The sequence below is a fragment of the Felis catus genome, chromosome B2, assembly GCF_018350175.1.
Source record: "Felis catus isolate Fca126 chromosome B2, F.catus_Fca126_mat1.0, whole genome shotgun sequence".
Taxonomy (NCBI): domain Eukaryota; kingdom Metazoa; phylum Chordata; class Mammalia; order Carnivora; family Felidae; genus Felis; species Felis catus.
Genome location: NC_058372.1, coordinates 33,793,547 through 33,816,306, shown reverse-complemented (window position 1 = coordinate 33,816,306; position 22,760 = coordinate 33,793,547). Strand labels below are relative to the sequence as shown.

The 22,760-nt window shown below is 49.9% G+C and overlaps 1 protein-coding gene and 1 long non-coding RNA gene across 12 annotated transcripts in view; one reads left to right on the top strand and one right to left on the bottom strand.

The window, feature by feature from the left end:
* LOC123385346 overlaps window positions 1-22,760 on the top strand; it is a 75,653-nt gene that overhangs the window by 3,602 nt on the left and 49,291 nt on the right. The window lies entirely within an intron of this gene.
* SCUBE3 (signal peptide, CUB domain and EGF like domain containing 3) overlaps window positions 2,726-22,760 on the bottom strand; it is a 38,008-nt gene continuing 17,973 nt past the window's right edge. The window contains exons 5-23 of one of the 11 annotated variants that reach the window (XM_019831576.3): window positions 21,827-21,952; window positions 21,523-21,639; window positions 19,095-19,142; window positions 16,596-16,712; window positions 14,785-14,907; window positions 14,194-14,310; window positions 13,575-13,700; window positions 13,173-13,289; window positions 12,928-13,032; window positions 12,521-12,637; window positions 12,025-12,183; window positions 11,567-11,782; window positions 11,043-11,204; window positions 10,672-10,839; window positions 9,970-10,170; window positions 9,392-9,589; window positions 8,748-8,900; window positions 8,546-8,625; window positions 2,726-6,918 (exon numbers count right to left, since the gene is read on the bottom strand). In XM_019831576.3, the coding sequence (XP_019687135.2) occupies window positions 6,769-6,918; window positions 8,546-8,625; window positions 8,748-8,900; window positions 9,392-9,589; window positions 9,970-10,170; window positions 10,672-10,839; window positions 11,043-11,204; window positions 11,567-11,782; window positions 12,025-12,183; window positions 12,521-12,637; window positions 12,928-13,032; window positions 13,173-13,289; window positions 13,575-13,700; window positions 14,194-14,310; window positions 14,785-14,907; window positions 16,596-16,712; window positions 19,095-19,142; window positions 21,523-21,639; window positions 21,827-21,952 (2,600 nt within the window). In that variant the 3' untranslated portion in view covers window positions 2,726-6,768. Of the gene's footprint in view, window positions 6,919-8,545; window positions 8,626-8,747; window positions 8,901-9,391; window positions 9,590-9,969; window positions 10,171-10,671; window positions 10,840-11,042; window positions 11,205-11,566; window positions 11,783-12,024; window positions 12,184-12,520; window positions 12,638-12,927; window positions 13,033-13,172; window positions 13,290-13,574; window positions 13,701-14,193; window positions 14,311-14,784; window positions 14,908-16,595; window positions 16,713-19,094; window positions 19,143-21,522; window positions 21,640-21,826; window positions 21,953-22,760 lie in introns of those variants that run through there. The other 10 variants (XM_023253882.2, XM_023253885.2, XM_023253887.2 and 7 more) reach the window with 10 other exon arrangements.

Below are 22,760 nucleotides of genomic sequence, written 5' to 3'. Positions count from 1 at the left end.
CTTCAATATGGAAAATACCCGCCATTTGTGGAATTAGCAAAGTCAGTTTTCTTTCAAACCAGTCAGCCAAATCCGACTGACTTTCTGTTAGGAAAAAGTCTGCCTTTATTCTTCAGTTCAAATAAATACGTTAATATTCACTTTAAAGAGTATTATAAAAATCACTGGGAAATAAATTAACAGCTTATAAAATAGATTACTAAAAACCAGTTATGATTAAAATTATATAGAGCTAATATTAACATTACAAAACTGTAAAAACAGGATAGTACTATTTCTCATTATGTAATTTGGAATAATGCTGTATAATATGTAGCTAAATCCACTAGTTAATAAGTAAGAAGTAGGACAGAAGGTATGTTATCCCTGTGGCAGAAGTGGGTGTGTGTTTGTGCTGAATTCTGATGTTTGGCTTTGGAGAACAATTAAATAAGAATCATGTTTAAAAATCAGAAATAACTCCAAATAAATTTTTTAGACTTCATGATAAATTTCCTATTATGTATTTAATTAAAAAAAAGTATATTGGCTAGGAAATAATGGTTTGAACAGCTAACAAACAATTTGGTTTTGCTAGTAGGAGGTAGAAAATAGTAAACATTTTATAAGATGAAATAAGAGGATTGGTTGTAATAGAAATGTTTTAATATTATTGATTGAAAAAAGAACCCCTCCCTCCTAATGCCCAGGTTTTTATATCCTGGACCATGCATGGAGATTAAGTGTAGGTGAGGGATATGCCTTTCTTTTGTAAAGTAAGGACTATGCTGAAAGAGCAGGTGGAATGGAGAGTATGCATTAAGTAAGCTGGGCTGGTTCTCAAACAGATTCGTTGGGGGGAGGGGGAGATTTCTAATACAAATTGAGGATCTGGGGGGTACCTCGGTGTCTCAGTCGGTTGAGCATCTGACTTCAGCTCAGGTCATGATCTCACAGCTTGTGGGTTTGAGCCCAGCGTCCAGCTCTGTGCTAACAGTTCAGAGTCTGGAGTGTGCTTTGGATTCTGTGTCTCCCTCTCTCTCTGCCCCTAACCCACTGGCATTCTGTCTCTGTCTCTCTCAAAAATAAACATTAAAACAAAAAAAAGTTGAGGATCTGGAAACTTATTACCTTAAAATGCTCCTCAGATTGATTTTCTTGCCCAGTACCTCTTGGAAGGTCTTCACATACCCTTGGAAAGCATTCCTTGGAAAATTCCTTGGAAAGCAATTTTAAAGATTGCTTGATATAGTCAGACCCATGTTCTACTGGCTCTGATTATACATTAATCTGGGACATCATCATAAATGTCATGGGAATAAGGTGGAAGACTTGGTGTTTTTGGAATAAAAGAGGGTTCAGAAAGAATTCAGAGAGGATGGCCCCCAGTTGATGTAGTCATAATGGCCCTGTATTGGTCCTTGGCTTTGCAGTTCTAGAGACATGATTTTATCAGTCCACAAAAGTGATCATGTTTTGTCACACTAAATCAAACTTACAGGAAGTTAATGTATAAAATAGAATGCCAGTGAATTAATTTATACTCTTAGCCACCAGGTAGACTGGATTCTCTCTCCTGTTGGGAAATGTATGTGGAAAGACCAATTGTAATCAGAATCCTAGGAGTACAGTTGTTTTTTGTTTTTTGTTTTTTTAAGAGAAAGAGGGCAAGCAGGGGAGAGAGGCAGAGAGAGAATTCCAGGCAGGCTCCATGCTGTCCTCATGGAGCCCATCACGAGGCTCAAACCCACAAACCATGAGATCATGACCTGAGCCGAAATCAAGAGTCAGAAACTTAACCCCACTGAGCCACCCAGATGCCCCAAGGAGTACAGATCTTGAGCATGGCTACTGTTATCAAGCTATGATAACCTGATGCATGGCACATAATAGGAGCTCAATAATTGTGAAGTGAATGCACCTATCCTTTACAGGTGCTCATGGGGAAGTTTGGGATTCTAGTAGACCAACCCAACATTTGATTAGGTAGATTTTTCCTTGTTCCTTTTAAATTGCTATATCATATAGCTATTAAATCCAGTAAAATTTTATGTCAGGAGATTATATAATTGTAACCATTAAGTTTTATCTGTCCTCTCTGAGCCTGGAAAATGGTACCGTTTGTTTGTAAGAGATTGGACATTCCTGTGGTCTAGTGGTAATGGTGGTATGGCTGAATGATATTTTAAAATTCTCTCTGGTGGCCAAGAGTGTACTGCATAAAAAGAACAACCTTGGGTGACTCAGTGCTGGCATTTTGCTGGAGGTAAGACATCTTAATTAGGGAGCCTGTGGCTTGGCTAGATTTGGGGAAGTGTACTATAGTGAGAAGAAACAATACCCTAACTATTGTCTACTGCCTTGAAAAATAGAGAGACAAGCCTTTTCAGATTCCAAAATCATTAGGAATAAGATGGATAAATGAAAAAAAAATTTTTTTAAGTTCATTTATTTTGAGAGGGAGGGTGCATGCATGCAAGTTGGGAAGGGGCAGACAGGAAAAGAGAGGAGGCCAAGCAGGTTCCATGCTTAGCACGGAGCCCAACTAGGGGCTCGATTTCACGACTAGGAGATCATGACCTAAGCTAAAATCAAGAGTCAGAAGCTCACCCAACTGAGCCACCTAGGTACCCCATGAAAAAATTTTAAAAGTCCTATCTGGAAGCCAGAAGACACTTTGTTTCCTCAAACCTTTTTCCAGCTCTAGGATAAACTACGGAGACAAAGGAAAAGATGTCAGGCTGAGGAGTTTTATTTAGTATTTTAATAATAATAATAAAAAAAGACAATACAGAATCCAAACATTTCTTTTTACAAGTTCAGATACATTTTTTCCCCAAGTGCAAAATATTCTATGAACTGCATCATTTACTGTTTATTGTTGATTGTGTAGGAGATGCTTACTATATTGGCAGCAGTGGAAGGCAGATATAAATACAACATTTTGAGATTTTTTTTTTTTGCATTAAAAAGAAGCCTCCCACATGATAATGATTATTCTCTGAAACTTCAGTTTAACTCACACAGAAGAATAAAGTTTTCAGTTTGTCCAAACTGCTACAATTTGTGTTGTCTAGATAAGCTGATAATAGAACTGGAAGTTCTATTCTCTCTAATCATATATCTTCTTAAAGGGTTCCTAGTCCAAATAATGGCCCAAGCGCATGGTGCTCGATCTTTGAGACAGGTCAGATTTAAAGATATCCTTGTGTTGTTTGCTTCCACTTTTCTTTTATTGTGCTTTAGAAAGAAGCCAAGCAGGTTAACATTATTTTCTGCTTATGGTCAGTTATACTCTGTCTCCCTTCCCCTAGTTTGAGCCTGTTATATTGAGGTTAAATAGCGAATACAAAAGTTTGAATGCTCTATAATGTTTTCTGACATTTTGATATACGACCATCCAATCCACTACAGAGTCCCTTCAAACATGAATATGGAGAATACTTCTTACATATAAACAATTTCATTAGGGACAGAGACCATGACTGTATTCCTGAATTTGCAGCAACAAATCTGAGCCTTCATTACCTCAAACTAACTCAATCCTAGGGAAGTCAGAGCAGTGTCTGCCTCTGGGGATTTATAGCCCTGGGGCAGGGCAGCTCAAGTCCAGGCTTTGGTCAGTTCTCTTCTGACTGTGAGAGTTCCCTCACGTTTAGGGAATGGACCAGGCCTAATACGGAAAAAGGGAAGCAGAGAAGTGAAAAGGGATTGCTGCATTGCTGAGGATTGAAGTGCCTTTCTGATATGCATCACTTGGTGCTCAGAGCCCTTGCAGAAATGGCTTCCCACTCCCAGACCCAGAGCAGCGCAGGTTTTGTACTAGGATAAATGAGGCCTCACAGCACTGCAGTCCTGTAACACCCCGTCCTGCAGAGAGGCCTCGGGACTGGTTCATGAAAGTTCCTACGTACACTATCTTCTTCCTTCCCCACACTGGTAAAAACCTCTTTTTCTGTCTGACCTGTAAAGGTCTAGAGAATCCCTGAGTGTTGACTCCTCATTCAGTCCACTTAAGCCCTAGTTTGATGCCCTAGGATTGGCTTCCTCCTAGGTTCAGCAGCAGCTTTGCCCGGATTGTTAACACCCAAGTGGGACGACCTAAATTAAATGTGGACATTAGCAGGTCATTCCCTGCTCACCAGGATCTGTCTTGACATCAGTTAAGAAGCCTAGTGGTCTATACTTTCCATGCTGTGGAAATCATTTGCAGTTCCCAGAAACCATGGAATAAATTATCGGAGGAAGTAGGTTTATGTGTATATATGGGGTGACAGGAAAGGAGGAGAGCAAGAAGCAAGACCCTGAAGGCATAAATTGGGAACTACTCTGTTTAACTTTTTAAGAGAGATGCAAAATGGTAGGGAGAGAATCAGAAAATTATCCTGGCTTCTGGTGGAGAATTAAGATGGTCAGAGCTGATTAAAGCAGTTTTCATGGCATTTCCTGGGAAGTGTGGATACTTCTATTAAATGACCATTTTCTTGCTTGGAAGTAGGTATTTTGTATCTTTTGCAGAGCACTCTTTGACTCAGAGAGACAAAGGAAGCCAGATATTCCACTCCTAAGAGCCAAGGCATTGGCTAATGGATATCAGGGGAACTATCTGGGACATTGGTTACCTACTGCCTAAGGCTGTCTTTGGCTGGTGAATGCTACTGATTAGGTAGTGAGGGGATGGTGTAGGCTTCTTTATTTAGTGTTGCCTCTCCTGGGAGGAGCAGTAGCCTGGACGGTCAATTACAAATGAACCCTAGGAGTTAATTGGTAGCCTTTGATTGAATAGGACTACTTTGATTGAATAGCTTTGGGGGAACTAAAAGGAGCAAATGGGAAATAATTTTATAGGCAGCAGCAGAATGAGGGGAGAATGTGTGCACGATGTGGGCTTGGGCATGGACTTGATTCTTCCTTTTGAAAAGCAGTAATGGAGGAAGCTAGGCTTGAAGTCAACGCCGAGAGGGAATGGCAAACAGGTAAGGTAGGCAGAGTGGCTAAGGTCAGGCAAGCTTCATGCCTGGGTAACTGTCCGATTCTTGGTTCCCATAGCCATAGCTTGTCTCTGGCCTCAGGGGCCTGAGTCAGCCCATCCCCAGGGGGTTTGTCCTGTGCACACCGGGGAAAACAGGATGAAGGCAGGGAAAAGATGGAGGCATTCCCTACTTGGGAGTAGAGAATCACTGACCAATTCATCGGCCTCTACAATCATGAGGTCCATGCTGAATCCATAGAGAGGCATAGAGGTGGCAGGATTGGTTTAGCAAACATAGGTCCCACTCCTTCCTGCTCCATCAAGTCCCCAGAATTACTCTCCTACACATCAGGTGCCTCTGAGCTACAGTTCTGAGTTCCCCCAGCTGAGGGCTCGAGAGGTCTGGATGGCCACTGGTGGGGGAGCAGAGACAGATGTTCCAGCACTCAAGGTGTTCATGAGATTCAAAACTTTTTTTCTTCCACTTCAGACATACACTCTTCTCTCTTGGGCAGCTATAAATAGGGTTGTTCTAATAGAGGAAAAAGAAACAAAAACAAAAAACAAAACCAGAAAACAAAAACCCCTCCCTCTAGACAACATAGGAAGACTCAAAATGATTGCACTTATTAGATGTGGACAGGGTGGGCAGAAGGCTCGCCAAGTGTGCACACATTCCTCTTGCTGCCCACAGCCTGGGGCCAGAGGTAGGTGGCTCTGGGCTGGCTGCAGAGCAGGGTCCTCTTTGGTGGAGCCCACAAGCCATCTGGGGCTACAGGGAAAGATAACTCTGGGGCAAGGCCCAGGCTGGCTTCTGGTCACAGCCATGTTTCTTTAAGGACAACACTTAGCAAGGGGAGTAGGGCTCCCCCAGGGAGCACTTAGGTAGGGGTGAGGAGATGGCTGGGCCAGGAAGATAAGTAAGAAAAGGGATTAGTGTTTGAGGCTGGCTTCCCAATTGTTCTGTAGGCTAGTTCTTTAGATGATACATTTTCTTCTTTTTTTTTTTTTTTGTTCATTTTTTGGTGATGCTTTAAAACCTGGTTTCTGTCCTGCAGAGAGCTATAGTCTTTCTCTTGGGGAGTGACAGCGGCACATTCAACGTGGTAATGCCTGCTGCTTTTCCTCAGTCAGCTGGTGTCCACTAGCCCAGTGGTCTGGGCCTTTTGTAAGCCCTCATGGATTGGACACCAGGCAGACATGTGGGGGAAGAAGGAGAGGAGCTGTATAGACAAGAAAGCCAGCTGTGTGGGCAGTCCAGGGCTCAGACCATGTGCCCCAGAGGACCGTGCTGGCAATAAGCCTACAAGTCAAAGGCTTCTTTGGCAGAACCCTGGGCGGGGGGCACAGCTAGGGGACATTTTGGCTCCTGACTAGCAAGGCACAACCCTATAATGGCAGAAGCTCTTCTTCCCCCTCCTCATTTCCTACTCGACCCACTTCCTTCAAGGGTTTCTATCACCCTCAGGCTGATGGGACCAGGGATGTGAGCTGGTAAAATGGGCAGTGTGGCTGGGAAGGGGACACTGTTCTTTCACCCCTCAGGGGGAATAGAGCCAGCACTTAATGGCTTTTCCAGGGGGCATATAGGAAAAGGGAACGCAGTGAAGAGAGAGAGAGGGAGAAAAAGAGAAGCAGAGAGAGACAGGAAAAGGAAGCTAGAGATCCAGAAAGGGAGACTGCTTGGTCTATAGTGATTTTTTTTTTTCTCCAAAAAGAAAGAGAGGAGAGAATTCCTCATCTGAGGGTGGGGGCTGCTGGCTCTGAGGGCTAAGGAGTCTGGGGGCTTTAAAACCTGGGTCTTGGGCCTATGGGCACTATTTGTAGGGCCTCAGGAAGCTGGAAACTTTGGAGCGGAGTAGCTTGATGAAGGATTTTGGCAGCATCTCCTTGTGTTTCTCTGTATACTTGAAGTAGTTCTGGGGGTGAGCCAGCACCTCGAAGAAGGCCTTGATGAGCTTCTTGTCCTGCAGAGGATGGCAGGTGGTAATGTCAGCCTCAGCATTGGGGGTGGAAAAGAGGAACACCAGCCTCGACTCAGAAGCAGCCCCTCTTGATGCTAAATAGGCATGCCCAGAAATGAACTCTGGATTTTCATCCCCACCATCTGTTCCTCCTGTAGAATCCTATAACCTAGTCATTGGCAGCTCCACCCTTCTATTGCTCAGGTCCCAGTCCTTGGAGTCATCCTGAACTCCTCTCTCTTGCCCACAATCACAGCAAATCCTGTTTATTCCACCTTCAAAATATATCTGGGGTCTGACCATTTCTCACAGTCTCCATAGCTACCACCCTGTCCAAGCCATGTTCTCTCTCACTCGGACTACTGCAGCAGCCTCCTAACTGGTCTCCATGCTTCTACCTACCCTTGTTCTTCTACGGACTGTTCTCCCCTACAGCAGCCAGAGTGACTTTTTGGTTTTTAATTAGATCATATCCTCTTTCTGTTCAAAACACTTCTCTGGTTTCTGTTTTCGCTCAGTAAAGCCAAGTCCCTTGCATGGTCCATAGGCTGAACGTGATCTGTACCCCACTCTTTGTCCTCCATGCTGCTTTGACTTTCATACTCTGCTGAGCTACACTGGCCTTCTCAAGGTTCTTGAGCATGCCACACTGCTCCCATGCTCCTTTCCTGATCTTCTAATGCGTAGCCCTTTACCTTATTCAGGTCTTTTCTCAGAGGCCTTTCCTGACCATTCTGTCTAAAACAGCAACGCGATGTGTGGAGGGCCTCCTAGGTGCCAGGCACCGTGCACCGAGACTCAGATCTTCTGGCTTCTAGGCTAGTATTCTGATTTTTAAAATAAGAAGTGGGGCTTCTAGCCTCTCATCCCAACTTCAATCAAAACAACTCCACTACTTTATGTATTGGAGTTCCACAGCACATGTGAAATAAGGGTTCAGATGCTTTAAAAAATGTTTGAAAAGCATTGCTGAAATTTTTTTCTTTGTAGCCTGCAAGTCCTAAGCAATTTTTGTCATTGTGTCTCTTATTTTGAGGATAGTATAAAAATGATCTTATTAATCATAAAGATAAAACTTTTCCTTGCATTGATCATTTATGAAGGGTAATACTGTGGCTAGGACTGTAGTTTCCTAAGTACGATTTTCTCAAACTGGGATCCACAGACCAGGTGTTTAGTTCCTTCTTCAGTGTTGGTAACATTTCTTTTCCTTTAAGACAGATCGTATTGAATGGGCTCTGAGAAACACTGTGCTAGATCTGCTCCTTTTCTGTGGGAACTGAGGAAAGAGGAAGGGAAGGAAGGTACTTAAGCAGAAGTATCTTTCTATACCTCATTTTCCCTGTATTTCTTGGTGAAACAAGTAGGGGACATTTCACTCCTCATCTTCCCTTTCTCTTCCCCTACAGTGTAAGATAGTACAGTCAGATGGGCTTGAACTCATTGGGCAAACTCAACTCTCTGTGCCTCAGTTTTCTTATCTGTAAAGTGGGAATGATGAAAGTACCTATTTCATAGAGCTGTTGTATATATCAAATGAGAATATTCATGTAAGCACTTAGCATACTGCCTGCACATTGTTTATATGGTCATTAAATGCTGGCTGTTCTTCTTGTGCACATTCACTTGCCTTTAAAATCTCCTGGTGGTTTTCAGACGCATAGAGCCGGCCATCTCGAACAATGTCTTCTACTAGCTGCTCATAGTCCTCTGCACAATCAACCAAGAGGAGGGGTTTAGGGGTAGAAACAATTCCTGCTCCCCCTGCGCCCTCAAGACTCATGAGCCTCCCCTTTCTCACCCACCTCCCTGGCATTCGTGCCCTTGCTCACCATCATAGGTGACGTAGGGGATCTGGAAGCCACGAGCACTGTTGGCCTCGCTCGTCTTGAAGTTGATCCAGAGCTTCCTGGAGCGGGCCGTGAAAGCAATGGGGCGCTCATAGGTCTGGCAGGTCTCATAGGTGGTAATGGAGGATGGGGAGGCTGGGAAGGCAAGCAGCAGGTCAGGGAAACAGCAGAGCAGGCTACCCAAGCCCTCCTGGAGGAGGGCTGAGTGGGGGAAGGAGTCACGCTGACAGAGACTCTCCCCCATACATGTACTTCCCCCACTCCCCAACGTACACAGGTCCTCTCCCACTGCCCTCCACTTGTTCCACAACTCCTCTTTGACATCTAGGCACTCACAGAGTGTAAGAAATTTGACATTTAAATGAATGGAATGGCAAAAATGCTAGAACAGGAAAGTGAGACATGTAACACTTTTGGAGTTCTAGTCCCAATGGTGGCATTCTTAACTCTGCTCTCCACCAATCACAGAGCACATTCATTGCTGTTTTCCTTTGTTAGCTTCTCCACTTCCAAGGCCTCCCTTCTCACTGCCCTAGTTCTTCCTGTACCAGTTTTTCCTCTCTCTGTCCCTCCCTCCCAACCAGATTTGAACTGCCCTTCCCTGGCCCAGCCCTGCAGCCACCCACAGTTCTTTCTCATGACGAGGACGTCCCCACACTCATCCTCAGATGGCAGGAAGATCTCGGGTACCACGATAAGGATCTTGCGCTTGGGTGGGGGGTTGATGTTCCAGACGCACTCCACGCCAGCTGGGTAGTTGCCTGGGTAGTTGGGGGACTCGATATAGCCAGTGAACTCACCCAGCTCCCCACCACACTGGCGATCTGTAACCAAGCCCAGATGGACAGAGCAAGAAAGAGAAGGGAAGTCAGTGGGGGAATGGGTTAGGGATGTTGAAGGATTTTGAAGTGGAAACCAGACACTGTAGGCAACTGCCTTCTGTTTCATCATCTTCAAGTTCTGGGTCCACCTTCCTTCCTGCCCTTTTAGTACCTTCTCATCTCACTTCACCTCTCTCTGTCTCCCCATCACCTATCTCCAGGGAGAGGGTGCCATGGAGCCCAGCCCAGCAAGTGGTCTTAAGATTGAGTGGGATGGGAGAGATGGAGGGTGGGGCTTTCCTGCCCATCCACTCCCTAGCCTTGCTCCCTGTTGGTTTACTTGCCCCACCCCCCACCTCTTCCCATGCCCACTGTTCCCAGACCTCTCTGCCCCTTTTTCCACAGCTTGGCCTGCCACATACTCTTGCACTGGGCCACACTGGTGGAGCCGTCAAAGTCAGTGCTTGTGTTTCCTGGACAGCGGGTGCAGAAGTTCTGACGGAAGTCAGGCTGATAGGAGCCCATAGCACAGCGGATACAGCGATGGATGGTGGTGTTGTAGTAGTGACCAGGGGAGCACTGGACTGCAGGCGAGGGGGAAAGGTAGGCGTTAAGATGGTAGGCAAGTGGGAGTTCTGGGGCACGGGATGAGCAGGACACAGGAGACTGAAGACACCAAAGTTCCTTCCGAGTCCCAACCTTTCTTTGTCATGCCAGAATTGAAGCCTAGGGAAAAACAAACTTACAGAGTGGTTGGCTACCATGCCAATCCTTTTCTTTCAGGCACTGACTGTAGTGCCAAACTTCTAGAAACTCATTGGTAGTATTGAGAGGAATGTGCCACCAGTTCTCCGAAGCAGAGGGGTAAGTGACACTGTTATTTATTCCCTAATTCCTAGACTTGGGACTGGTGGAGGGTCAGGATGTGTCCTATGAGCAGGATGGTCTGGTTGGTCAGGCAGCTGGGCCTTTCCTAGTTTGGGGAAGATGGTGTGCCAGCATACTCAGGTCTACTCTGAGGACTTGGAGAGTTTTTTTTGTAAGTAGTTAAAGTTGGGGAGTCCCCCAGTGTGTAGCCCATTCACCTTTGGTGTCACAGTCTTGGAAGGAGATGGCCCCCTCATGCTTGGTGGTGAGGCCCCCACCACAAGGGAAGCACAAGGTCCGTCCTGCTTCAGGTTGGTACGTGCCGCGTGGACATGGCTGGCAGGGCTTGAACCCATCAACGGAGTATTGGCCAGGAGAGCACTGACCTGCAATGAATCAAGGGCCCAACTCTGATGGGGATGGTCCTGGTCATCCCCATGGGGTCACCCAGTCTCGGGACAGAGACACACAAACAGGATGTTGACTAGGAGAGTGGTCTGGAGCCTGGGCCTGCCCTTGGGAAATCCCATGCCCATGGGCGTCCCAGTGCCCACCCTACCCCACTCTATATTGTTTGTTCCCCTGGCACCTGCACATGTGGTGACGTTGGTGGCTCCGAGAGGCCCGTGGGCATCACTCCCAGGGCAAAGGTCGCAGGAGAGCTGCCCTTCTCTCTCCTGGAAGGTGCCCGCTGGGCATGGCACACACTGCTCCGTCTGGCCGTGGTAATACGTTCCCTGCGGGCAGCTGACTGAGGGAGAGTCGGCCGTGCTAGCCACCCCGCCCCCCTATTTCCCGCCACCCAGGCCTGGGATTCCCCTTCCCGCTTCCCCAGATTCAAGGAGAATCTCTTTGTTTGGGAATAGACAGAATCCTGCTTGGGAAGATCAGAGGCCAATGCCATGTAAAGGAGGGTTGATGGCCCCTCTGGACATGATATCCCTCTAGATTTCAACCTGGGACCAGGGAGAGGATGATGACAGGCAGGAGGGTCTTGGCTGCCTCACAATTTGAGGTACAACTGAGGCTGTAAAGTGTCCTGCTCTCTGAGTCAGGCCCAAGTTGGGCCTTTCCCGTTCCCCTGCTCCCCCGCGCCCCAGCAAGCTCCCTTACCACACTTAGCCCCAGCACGGTGCTGCCCGGGCCTACAGGCCTCTGCTGGCTCAGCTCGCTCCCCAGCTCCTGGGCCCGGCTTATGGGCCAGTTCATAATCAAGGCCTGCCAGGCGCAGCAGGAAGCGGTCCTGGTTGATGGACTTTCTGAGCATCTTCAGGGACCCTTTCAGCCGCCGTTCCATTCGCTGTCGGAGGCAAGGCAGTCCACAGCCAGCTGGTGGTAGATGATGGTATGAGTCAGGGAAGGAAGAGAAAGTGGCTGTGAGCAGGAGGGCAGGGAGCAAAGCTAGGAGCTAGGAGGGATGTGGTAAGAGAGACTGGCTCCTGGGCTTGGTGTTAGGCATGGTCTGCCCTTAGTACAAGCTCTGCCCCTTCCCTTTGCTGCTGAGACTTGTGATTTCCCCACCTCTGACCCCTTGCTTTCCACCCTCCTCCCTGCAGTGCCCCCAGTCCCACCTGTGGTTTCTTCGGCTCTGACCTCTGCCTCCAGTTCCAGGGTGAGCCGAGTGACTTCCTTGCCTGGAGGGGTCCGGGCCCGCCGGCCCTTGCCCTTCCGAGAGGAGTCACACTTGAGGTGGATAAAGGTGATCTGGCAGTCAGAGCAGGGGGCACCACCTGGGGGAGAGGCCTTGTCAACCCCAGGGGCACCCCCTGGGGACAGAGAAGGCTCTCACTCCCAGCTCTCACCTTCCCACCCTAGCCCAAGCAGACCTCACCAGATCTCCGCAACTGTCTCAGTTCACTTTTAAGGTAGGATACCTATTATTTGGTGGAGGGATATCCTGGGACTTCTTCCTTGGGCCCTATGCCTACAAGTGCTTCTTCCCTCTGCTCTGTCCAGAGTTCAGGATGCCAGTGGGTGTTTAGAGATCTCACTAAGCAGAGGAGCTGAGGGGTGTGGGAGGGGTGTGGTGGCCAGACAACCCATTGGAGGGGGGTCCCCAGTCCAGACCTGGTCCCGGGATTCTGCTGGCCTCCTCCGTTTTGCCTTTGTTTCTCAGGTGCAAACGGCATTTGGCGTCCTTGATCTTGAAGGAGGCCCGCTGTTTAACCGACAGCACTGCAGCCTCTAGAGGGATGGCAGAAGCTCAGCACAGCCTGGGGGCGCCGAGGGGGGTGGGTACTGCTGTGGAGGGTATTGAGAAGCTGGGCAATAAGCCACGGGCTTGGCTGGAGAAGGATTATGAGAGCCAGGGGACTCAGATGTTAGGGGCAGAGGGAGCAAGGCAAAGGGCTGGAGAATGACAGAGCAAGGAAGGGGATCCAGGAAAAAGTAAGACCAGGAGAATTAATGAGGAGAAATCGGGGTTAATAAGCAAGAGAATAAGGTGGGAACAAGGCCTCTGGGCTGGTGCTCACCATGGCAGTGGTTGGAGTTTGTGCTGTTCCCGGTGTGGCCAGCTCGGGCTGGAGTGGCCCTGGGGCTGGGGGTGCCACAGCTCACCGTGAAGCCATTCTCAGACTCTGAGAGAAGGGGGCTGTCACAGCTCTGAGCTGCCCGCCCCCAACGCCTACTGGTTGGAGTAATGCAAGGGAAGCAGGAGAGCTACCTGAACAGCCAGCCTGTCCTCCCTGCCAGCCCTACAGCAACCACCTCTATGTACCTGGCAAAAACCGGGCCCGGGAGGGGCAGGTCAGGGCACAGGTGTCCTTCTTGCCAGACCGGTTGCAGCTGAGCATGGCTTTCGAGGCACCAGGACTGCTCTGACATTTGACCGGCTCTAGGAAGGGGAGAGAGACCTGAGGAGGAGAGGGCCTTCCTCTCCCACCCTCTACACTTGGCTGGTTTGGGAACAGCATTAGCTACATGCAGAACTGTAACTGTAAACAGAGACTGATGAAGGGATTCGTCACCAGAAACTTCACGTCAGTAACTCAAATGGCTACATTCTACTCCCCTACTACCTTACCCCTTCCTTGGCATGGAACTCCCCACTTTCCAGGACCCCAATTCCCACCCCCCAAAAATGTAGTGCCAGCTCTGGCCAGCAGAGGGTGCCGCCCACCTGTGCAATCTTTGCCATTCCAGTGCAGCCGGCCCTGGCCTGTGGGGCAGGTACACTGGTAGCTGCCTGGAGTGTTGATGCAGCCAAAGCGGCAGCCTCCCCGGTTGATGCTGCACTCATCCACATCTGGGGGAAGGAGGAGGGAGACACCAACAATGGTGGGGGAGTAGGAGCCAGGGAGTGGGCAGTGAGTGAGGACCTTTGGTGAGAGTTCCAGGCACTCCAAGATGACTACTGGCTTGAGAAAAGCTCAAGCCTAGGATCTCCTTCCTTTATCTCTGTCCCCAAAGAACGATTGAGAAGCAGCCAAGCCGACAAGCTTTGTAAAGCCTGCCATTCCTTTCTGCCGCTGGGGCTGTATTTGAGAGTTCAGGATGGGAGTGGGAGTCAAGAAGCAGCATTGGGATGGGAGATAGGAATTTTGGAGGTAGGATGCTGTTCCCTGATCTCCTAGTCTCCCGGTTGTCTTAATTTCTCCCATTTATCATGATGGATGCAGACATGGCACATGCGCCTGGGGATTGCCCAGAGCCAACGAGCCAAATCAGGAACTCATTCAACTGAAGGGTGTGGAGGTGAGAGGGGACAGGTGGCTGAGGGTCTAAACTTGCTGGCTTACCCCCACAGTGGGTGACACCATATAGCAGGTAGCCATGATGGCAGAGGCACTGGAAACTTCCTGGTGTGTTGACACATATGTGGTCACAGGTTCGATCAAAGGAACACTCGTCTATATCTGGAAGAATAAGGATTCAAGCCACTGAATCTGTCTTGGGGCATTTGACCCTGCAGTCCCTTGCTCAGGTGAAGGACCCAAATGAGGGGCCTTGGCCCTCCCTCATGGCCCAGCCCTAAGATCAGTGATTTAGCAATGCCTACCCATCCCCTGTGCCCCCTCCACTTGTAGTCTTTGGAGTCAGGAACTGTGAGATCTGGTACCTGTGGATCAGGGTCACCACATGTGGTTAGGCAGGTTGGATCCTGCCAAGGATTTGAAGTGCGGTGAAATCCATCCCTCCTTGCCAAAAGCAAGGTAGAGTTGGTCATCAAGAGGAAGGGGTACATTTGCTAATTTGCAGCATGACACTGCCCATGGAGGCTCTCCACAGTGTCTATTGACTCCCTCAGACGATGGCCCTCTGGCCTCCTTGAAGCTCTCCTAGCCCCAGAACCTCTCCTAAGGCTTTCCCCTTGGCCCAAGTCTGCTCACCCTGGCAGTTCCTCTCATTGATGAGAAGCTTATAGCCCTTCTTGCAGCTGCATTCAAAGCTGCCCACTGTGTTGCGGCAAATGTGGTCACAGCCCCCGTTGTTCAGGCGGCACTCATCTATGTCTGGGAAGGCAGGACAAAGTAGAGAGAACCAAAGGTGATACCACAGGCTGGGGACAGTTAAGGAGACAACATCCCTCCCTCCCTCACAGAGACTGAGAAAATCAAGCAGAGCTCTGGGCCTGCCCTTCTGACTCCTCTCTCACTCTCTGGTCTGTTTCTTCCCTGCTCATGGAATCTGTGGCCATTAGGACCAGTTTCTTTCCTGGAAATGAGCCCTCCCAGAAGGGGACAGATAGGAAGCAGAGTCAGGCCTTCAAGGACTGCCTGGAGTAGGAAGCAGGATGGCATTTGAACTACAGGGCTAGTTTCTGCCCCTCACTCTGTGTGGATGGCACTTCCACAAAAGGCTGGTGAATAAGGCTTATATCTTCCCTGTCCCTGACCCCTGCCTAGCATAAGAGCCCCGGGCAGTGGGCAACAGGGCAATGGTGGGAGGGGGGGCACAGAGAGGTGGAGATTCAAAAGTGAGCCCCTCAGAGAGGAGGAGCTAGGAGAGAGCCGGCAGGAGGACCTCCAGGAGAGCCAGTGAGGCTGGGTAGCTGATGGGGGAGGGGCAGGGGCCAGGCAGGGGGCTGGACTGGGAGGTCTGGAGAGGCTCAGGCCTGAGGCGGCTTTCAGCACTAGGAAGGGAAGGGGGGGGGGGGGCGGGCAGTGAGCAGCTTCCTTCCTGAGGTCAAGTTCCCCAAGCTGGTGGCAGACAGGACCCAGGCTATTCACCCTTACTTGGGGGAGGGGGCAGAGAGGGCAGTCTTCCACTTCACTCTTAGCATACCTGTCAACAGTCCTTCCCAGCAGGAAACCTCTCAACTCTGGCTGTCTGACCTGCTGCCCCAGCCCTCCCCGTCTCCCCATCCTTTCTGCCAGCTGTTGGGCCAAAAGACACAAAGAAGGAGCTCAGTCCTCTTTCCAGTCCTCCTTGTGACCAGGGGACACAAACCTGATGAATCATTATTTTCAGTATGGCTACTTTTCCTTTTTCCTCCCCCACTCCACCTTTCTCCCAGACCTGGCTAATTAAAAGGAGGGGAAATAGGATGGACAACATGGGAAATTATACCATAATGATAACTATCATTTGTCAGGTACTGTTCTAAGTACTTAATATATAATCTTTATATAACTGATCTAATCCTTACAACAAGCACCATTATTATAGTGGAACTGAGGCACAAAGACACTAAGTAACTTGCCCAGGATTGCAGAGCTGGGATCTGAACCCAGGTAACCAGTCTCCAGCCTCAGTGCTTCCACTGCTACCCTATTCTCCCTCTGACCAGTATAGCCTTCCCAGTGAGAAGGTCTGGGGAATGTGGGTTATGAAGGTTATGGAACACATCTGTGACCTTGTACACACATAGCCAGGGCTCAAATATCCTTCTAGACCCAGGGACAAATGAGAATAACATGTTCATTAACCAAGAGGGCTAGGGACCCAGAGCGGGATAGAAATGAGAGTAAGGAAAACAAGGTAGGGTGTGGGCAGCGGGCACTAAAGGACTGGCTGGACTTTTGTGCCCCTTGAACTGAACTGGGAAAGGTGGACAAGAGACAAGCCTTAGCCATGCTCCCAGTTCTTTCTAATCAGGATAGCCTCCAGGGGGTTGAGGAGGTCCTATAATAGGTACTAGATCTCTGATCCCAGCCTCAGCCCCCTCACCCCTATGCTCTGGTCCTCTGAGAGCCCTTACCTTTGCACGTCTTCCTGTCTGGCTGCAGCATGAAGCCCACAGGGCAGCTGCAGTGGACACCCGTCGCTGCATCGTGGCACTTACTGTCACAGCCCCCATTGTTGACAGCACAGGTCTCTGTTTAGGAGGGAGGTGGGGGATGGTAATGGGGTTATTGGCTTGGAGGAGTCCCAAACTTAAGGGTAGTAGAGAGTGCAGAGGCCTGAGGGAAGGCCTGAGCTGCCTCCCTGTGCTTTAGAAGGAGCACTCAGTGAAGGCTCCCAGCCCCCTTCCTCCCATGGCTCCCAGCCCCCAGCCCCTCACAAGTGCAGCCAAGCAGTCCACTTCCCTGCCCCCTACTTGATTGAAACAAGGTGGACAGCAGTGAGGCAGGTACAAGCCAGAGCTGTCAGGCAGGAATGTGCTGAGGGGGTGGAGGAGGTGGAGAGGGGAGGGTGCAGGGAGGGATGGGAGCTAAGTAAGGGTGGTTCTCAGCCGCCAGGGAACAAGAAGGGACAGATAAAAGTTTCCTCCTCTTTCCAGTGACTGTCTCTGTGGTGGTTGGGGGGGGGGGTCATAGTGGGGCAATCTTGGGAAGAGTGAACCTAGTGATTCTGGAGACAGCTGAGGGATTGCCCAGCTGTCTTAAAAAAAGATCCCAGTTCCAGGCCTGACTGCTCATCCTCAGAGGAGAGGCACATATTTGGTCATTTCCCAGCCCCTCCCCAGCTACCTCCCAACTCCTCCCAAACCTTCCTTTTAGTTCCAGATGGAGATAAGCTGGCTGTTCTGTTGTTGTTTTTCTTTCCTAATGGGGAGAGATTGTCTAGGTAGGGGAGGGGGCCAAAAGAGAAGAAGAATTCGGAGGAGGAGGCAGGGTGTAAGAAAGTAGATGAAAGAGTTAGAGAACCTCAGAGCTAGGTCTCTTCTATTGCCCCCTCTTGACTGGTAAGACTCCTTTGCTGAGGGGTCAGAATAGAGGGAGTATGGATAGGTCACTCTCCCTATTTTCTGCATTCTGCAGGACATAAACAAGTTTAAACTGCACCTCAGGAGAATGAATTGAGCCCAGGGAAAAACCATTAGTTCAAATAGTGCAAGACCCCTCCCCCTTCAGGGACTCTGGAGGAGGTGTGGGCCATCCTCTGGGGGCCCTAGAATTCTCCCATTGGAAAGACAGAATCCCAAACCCTTTCCTGGGGAAGAAAGGAGAGTGGTTCTCCAAATCTGGGGAACTGAATGAGAAAAGCACCAGAGAACTATCATCTTCTTAAATCTTTGACTCCTAAAACTCAGGTCCAACCCTTGTCACCAAGGAGACCACCAAAGCAAGGGTTCCAGAAGAAGCCCAACACTGCCTGTGGGTCCCTGGTCATGCCCCAGTTACTCAAATGCCCAGGTCTGGGAGCAGCCACAGTGGGATCTCTTGTGTGCCACTTACACCTTAGTCTCCTGAAGTTCCCCAAGACCATGGGAGAAACCTGGGAGGGAATGTTGAGTTCAGGCTCCAAGCCTAGCCATTCCCCCCAAGAGTGCTCTTAGTAGAAGGAGAGGTGCCCCCAAGTCCTGGAGCAGGGAGAGGGGAACAGATCCTGTGCTAAGACTAGGTAGGTTCTGAGGGATCCAAGGTGAGGAGCAGCAGAGCTGGCACAACACACATCTCAGGTCAGATGAGGAAGCTGGGTACAGCTGCCCTCCCCTGCAGGGCAGCATTAGCCAGGGCAGGGTTGAGGCGGCAGGATGGCACAGCCTCAACCCTTTGCTCTTCAGGTCGCAGTATGAAACCACAGTTTAATCTGTGCTGATTCTGTGCCAGGCACTTACTAGATGCTCTGCACACACTGTCTCAATCATCTCAGCAACCCCAAAGGAGAAAACTCTTATTCTTCCTGTCTACAGAAGAGTAAACTAAGGATCAGAGAAGAAAGTAGCTTGCTTGAGGTCATATGGTTAGAAAGTGGCAGAGGCAGGATTCAAACTCAGGTCAGTCTGAATTCAGATGTCATGCTTCTACCCATTATGGTGGGACAGAATGGCGAGTGATGCTGGGGCTGTGAGCTGGTGTGGGGGGAACCCAAGGAAGCAGCCTCAAGGAGGGATGGCATCTAACTCTATCCCACCCCTAACTCAGCCACCTAGTGGGCACAACGGGTAAGATGGAGCTGCTGGGTTTTTTGCTGTGTAGAAGGCAGAGAGAAGGGAGGGGCAGATGGCTGGGAACAGGTGAGGTGTTAGAAGGTGGGTGAGGGAGAAGGTGGGAGGAGGAGAGAGCAGGAGAGGAGGACAGTGACAGGAACAAAGAAAGACAAAACCAACACGAAGGCTCCTGGGCCAGCTCTTGGGGACTCAGGTTTCCTGTCACCCAATGGGCCCAGTACCGAGACTGCAGGGGAGCCCTGCTAATAGGCTAGAGTCCAGTCAGGCTGGGCCCAGTGGGCATGCGGTTAGTGGGAGCCCCAGCGGGTTAGCCCTTCCCCTAGCAAGCCAGTGAGAGCAAGCGGAGAGAGCAGACATATTTACCATTAGAAACGGCCTGAGGGGGGATGTGCTGCTCTAGCCGCCTTTCCCCTGTTTGACATTGTAAAAAAGCTGTTTAGATGCTGGGCAGCAGCCACTGTGGCCCACTGTGCCCCAGCCCCCTCCCCACCCTCCTCCTCCACCCTGTAGACCCAAACCACTAGCCCCAAATGATGAGCCCTGAGACTCCTATGCTTCATTCCCCAGCCTTGTCCTGCCTGGTATCCTCAAAGAAGCCAGGCTCCCACCAGGTGACTGATGGGAAACAGTCTCAGAGAGGGTTAGTCATGGGCCCAGTACCACACAGCATGCCAAAGGCAGAGCTGGGATGCAATCTCAAATCTTACAAGCTGCCAAATCCCGAAGGGGTCCACCCTTTCTGCTTAACTGTACTGCCCTCTCAGTCTCCCCACTAAATCTGAATGTCTTGGTGGCCCCAAACAATGATGTTTCCTCCTACCAGGGCTGGGGAGAAACATGAGATCAGGGCAAGGCAAAATAAGTTCTGTTGGAGAAGAGGGAGAGGAACTCGGGAAGGACATAGCCATGAACCCTAGGACCTCCGCCTTTGCTCTCTTCTGCCTCACTTGGCCATGGTCCAGAAGACAGAATGGGTCTTGCATTAGAGAAGAGCTCAAGCTTACAAGGGGGTATTTTCAAAATCAGCCATGCTCAGGACGATCTGAACAGGGGGACACCAGAGGGGGATCTGGCCCCACATTCATGGGTCCCGAGCTCTGTCCTGACACATGCAGCTTTTCTTTGGGGACTGCATGCAGTTTCTTTTGGGAGACTCTGGGGATGTGTGAGTGTGTCCAGGGGATGGTGGAGGGTTTAGGAAGCAGAAGATTTAGGCTTAGGAGGAAAAAGATGAAAGGAGCTGGAACAAACCAGCCAGGAGAAGGTGACAGGAGGACCTAAAAATGTTCTAGGGTCTTTGAAGAGTTAGTTCAGAGGGAAACGTGTAGCAGGAGGGGGTTTAATTAAAGAAGTTTAGAACTGTGTGTACAAGTCTCTGAAGCAGGTACTTGAAGGACCCCTTTAAAAAAAATTCTTTTTTAATGTTTGTTTATTCTTGAGAGAGACAGACAGACAGACAGAGACAGAGCATAAGTGGGGGAGGGGCAGAGTGAGAAAGGGAAACAGAATCTGAAGCAGGCTCCAGGCTCTGAGCTGTCAGCACAGAGCCCGATGCAGGGCTCAAACCCATGAACCGTGAGATCATGACCTGAGCTGAAGTCAGATGCTTAACCGACTGAGCCACCCAGGCACCCCTTTGAAAGACCCTTTTAGCAGCAGCATCTGCTCCCCTGTTCTCATGTCTGGGGGTTAAGGCAGTGCCGTCTGCAGAGATGGGCCGGGTCTCTGGAGTGAGATGGGGACAGTTTGGTTCTGAAGGTGAATATCATGTCTGTAACAAATACACAGAGTGACTGTGTTCACACCTCCTCACCCTCAGCATGTTGTAGCCCATGAGATGAATGGCATCTGTTGGTGCCCACAGACCAAACTTGCCCTTGCCTGGCTCAAGACACAACCCTTCTCCCTGCCCAAACTCTTCTCTTTCGCCTCCCACTTCTCCAAAGGGACACCCTGTCCCCGTTGTGTTTCTCAGCACTCTGTGAGCACACAGTAATCGGCCTTCACAAAAGACCTAAAGGCACAAGGCATTAGGAATTAAACGTCAGGAACTAAGGAATTAAGCTCATTTCTGGTACCTGAAAGTATGTGAGGGAAGGCCTAGGAATTCAGGAAAAGGGATCTAGGTGTTAAGAAGGTCCTGGAGCAGGGCAATAGGAATGGAAGGCTGGAGCTGGTGGGGAAGTGAAGGGCTACAGGCAGAGGTGAGACAGTACCACTGAGATGTGGAGGAAATAGGAGGAAATGAGGGCTAGGGTAAGGGCAGTGGACAGGGGGACACAGCACAGACAGGAAGAAGAAACCTGGAGTCAGGGAACCCCATTTGTCAGTCCCGGGATGGTTGTTCCAGGAGAGAACACTCTCTGCCACCCTCAGTTCCAGAGTGGGGACAGTGGGCTGTGACAGCTCCCATCTTACCACACTAGTCAACCAGGGCCTTTGGTCAGGCTTTCCCAGCTGCATTGCCCCAGCTCTCCTCCCCTTCTCGGGCACAGCCTTGGTCAACAAGCACCTCTGCTAATTAGTCCCAGTTTGACAACACTTTCTCCTGGATAAAGAGGATGGTGGGGCTCCAGGGGTGGGGCAGGAGAACTAATGGGTCAGGGAGGAGAAGAGGGTGAGCCCTGCGATCTCTCAGAGTCATCCCTCACTAGACCTGGCCTCGTCTGGGTCTTCAGTACACTCACCAGTCATTCTGTGCCCAACACCTGGGTCCCATGCGTTCCCCCTCCCCTGGTTCCCAACCCCCACTCCCAGCACAGGTGGCCTTGAGTTCACCAGCCTCACCCACCGATGCACGTCTTCCCGTCGGTATGGAGCACAAACTTGACATGGCAGCCGCACCGGGGACCCTGCTCTGTGTCATCGCACGTGTGCTGGCAGCCACCATTACCATAGTTGCATGTCACTGTGCAGAGAGGGCAGGAGGCCTGTCAGCTTGCTTTTCCTTGGGTGCCACATATCTGGAGACTGACTCTCATATCTAGTTGCCTCTCCCATGCTCCCTTTTCCTCCCACCTCTTGCTGCTGAGTCCCTACATACACCCTTCCTCTTCGTTGCTTCTTCTCCCCAACGACCATCCCAATTATCTCACGTTTACAGTCCCGTTGGTTCTTGGTGAGTTCGAAGCCAGGGCGGCATTCACAGGCAATACCCCCTTTGGGTGTCTCCCGGCAAATGTGAGCACAGCCATGGTTCTTGTTCATGCAATTCATTCCTTCTAAAAAGGAAGAGGAGGGAGGTGAGTGCTCTATATCCCTGAATGCCTAGTGGAAGAGGACCTAGTGGGGTAGCTGGGGCCTAGGAAATTGAGAGAATCCACTGGGGCTGCAGCACAGACAGGAGACACCAGTCCCTGTCCTGCGCAGAGCTGGGTGCTAATGAGCCATTCTCAGTGATGTATAGGTATTGATACCCAGCCCCCCAAAACCCTGCATGAGCACCCTCTCCTGGAGACAACAAAAAAGTAGTGTCTAATAGTTACATACTAGTGGATTTAGGAAGGACCCAGAAAAATAAAAAAACATCTCTTGGGGCATCTGGCTGGCCCACTCAGTGGAGCATGTGACTCTTGATCTTGGGGTTGTGAGTTAGAGCTCCTCATTGGGCTCTTTGCTGTCAGCATGGAGCCTGCTTCGGATCCTCTGTCCCCCCCTCTCTCTGTCCCTACCCCTCTTGTGTGTGCATTTTCTCTCTCTCTCTCTCTCTCCCTCTCTCCCTCTCTCTCCCTCTCTCCCTCTCTCTCCCTCTCTTCCTCCCTCCCTCTCTCCCCCTCCCTCCCTCTCAGAAATAAACATTTTAAACTGTTAAAAAAAAAAAAAAGAAAAAAACTTACGGGGTGCCTGGGTGGCTCAGTTGGTTAAGCATCCGACTTCAGCTCAGGTTATGATCTCATAGTTCATGGGTTCAAGCCCTATGTCGGGCTCTGTGCTCACAGTTCAGAGCCTGGAGCCTGCTTCAGAGTCTATGTCTCCCTCTCTCTTTGCCCCTCCCCCACTTGCACTCTGTCTGTCTGTCTGTCTCTCTCT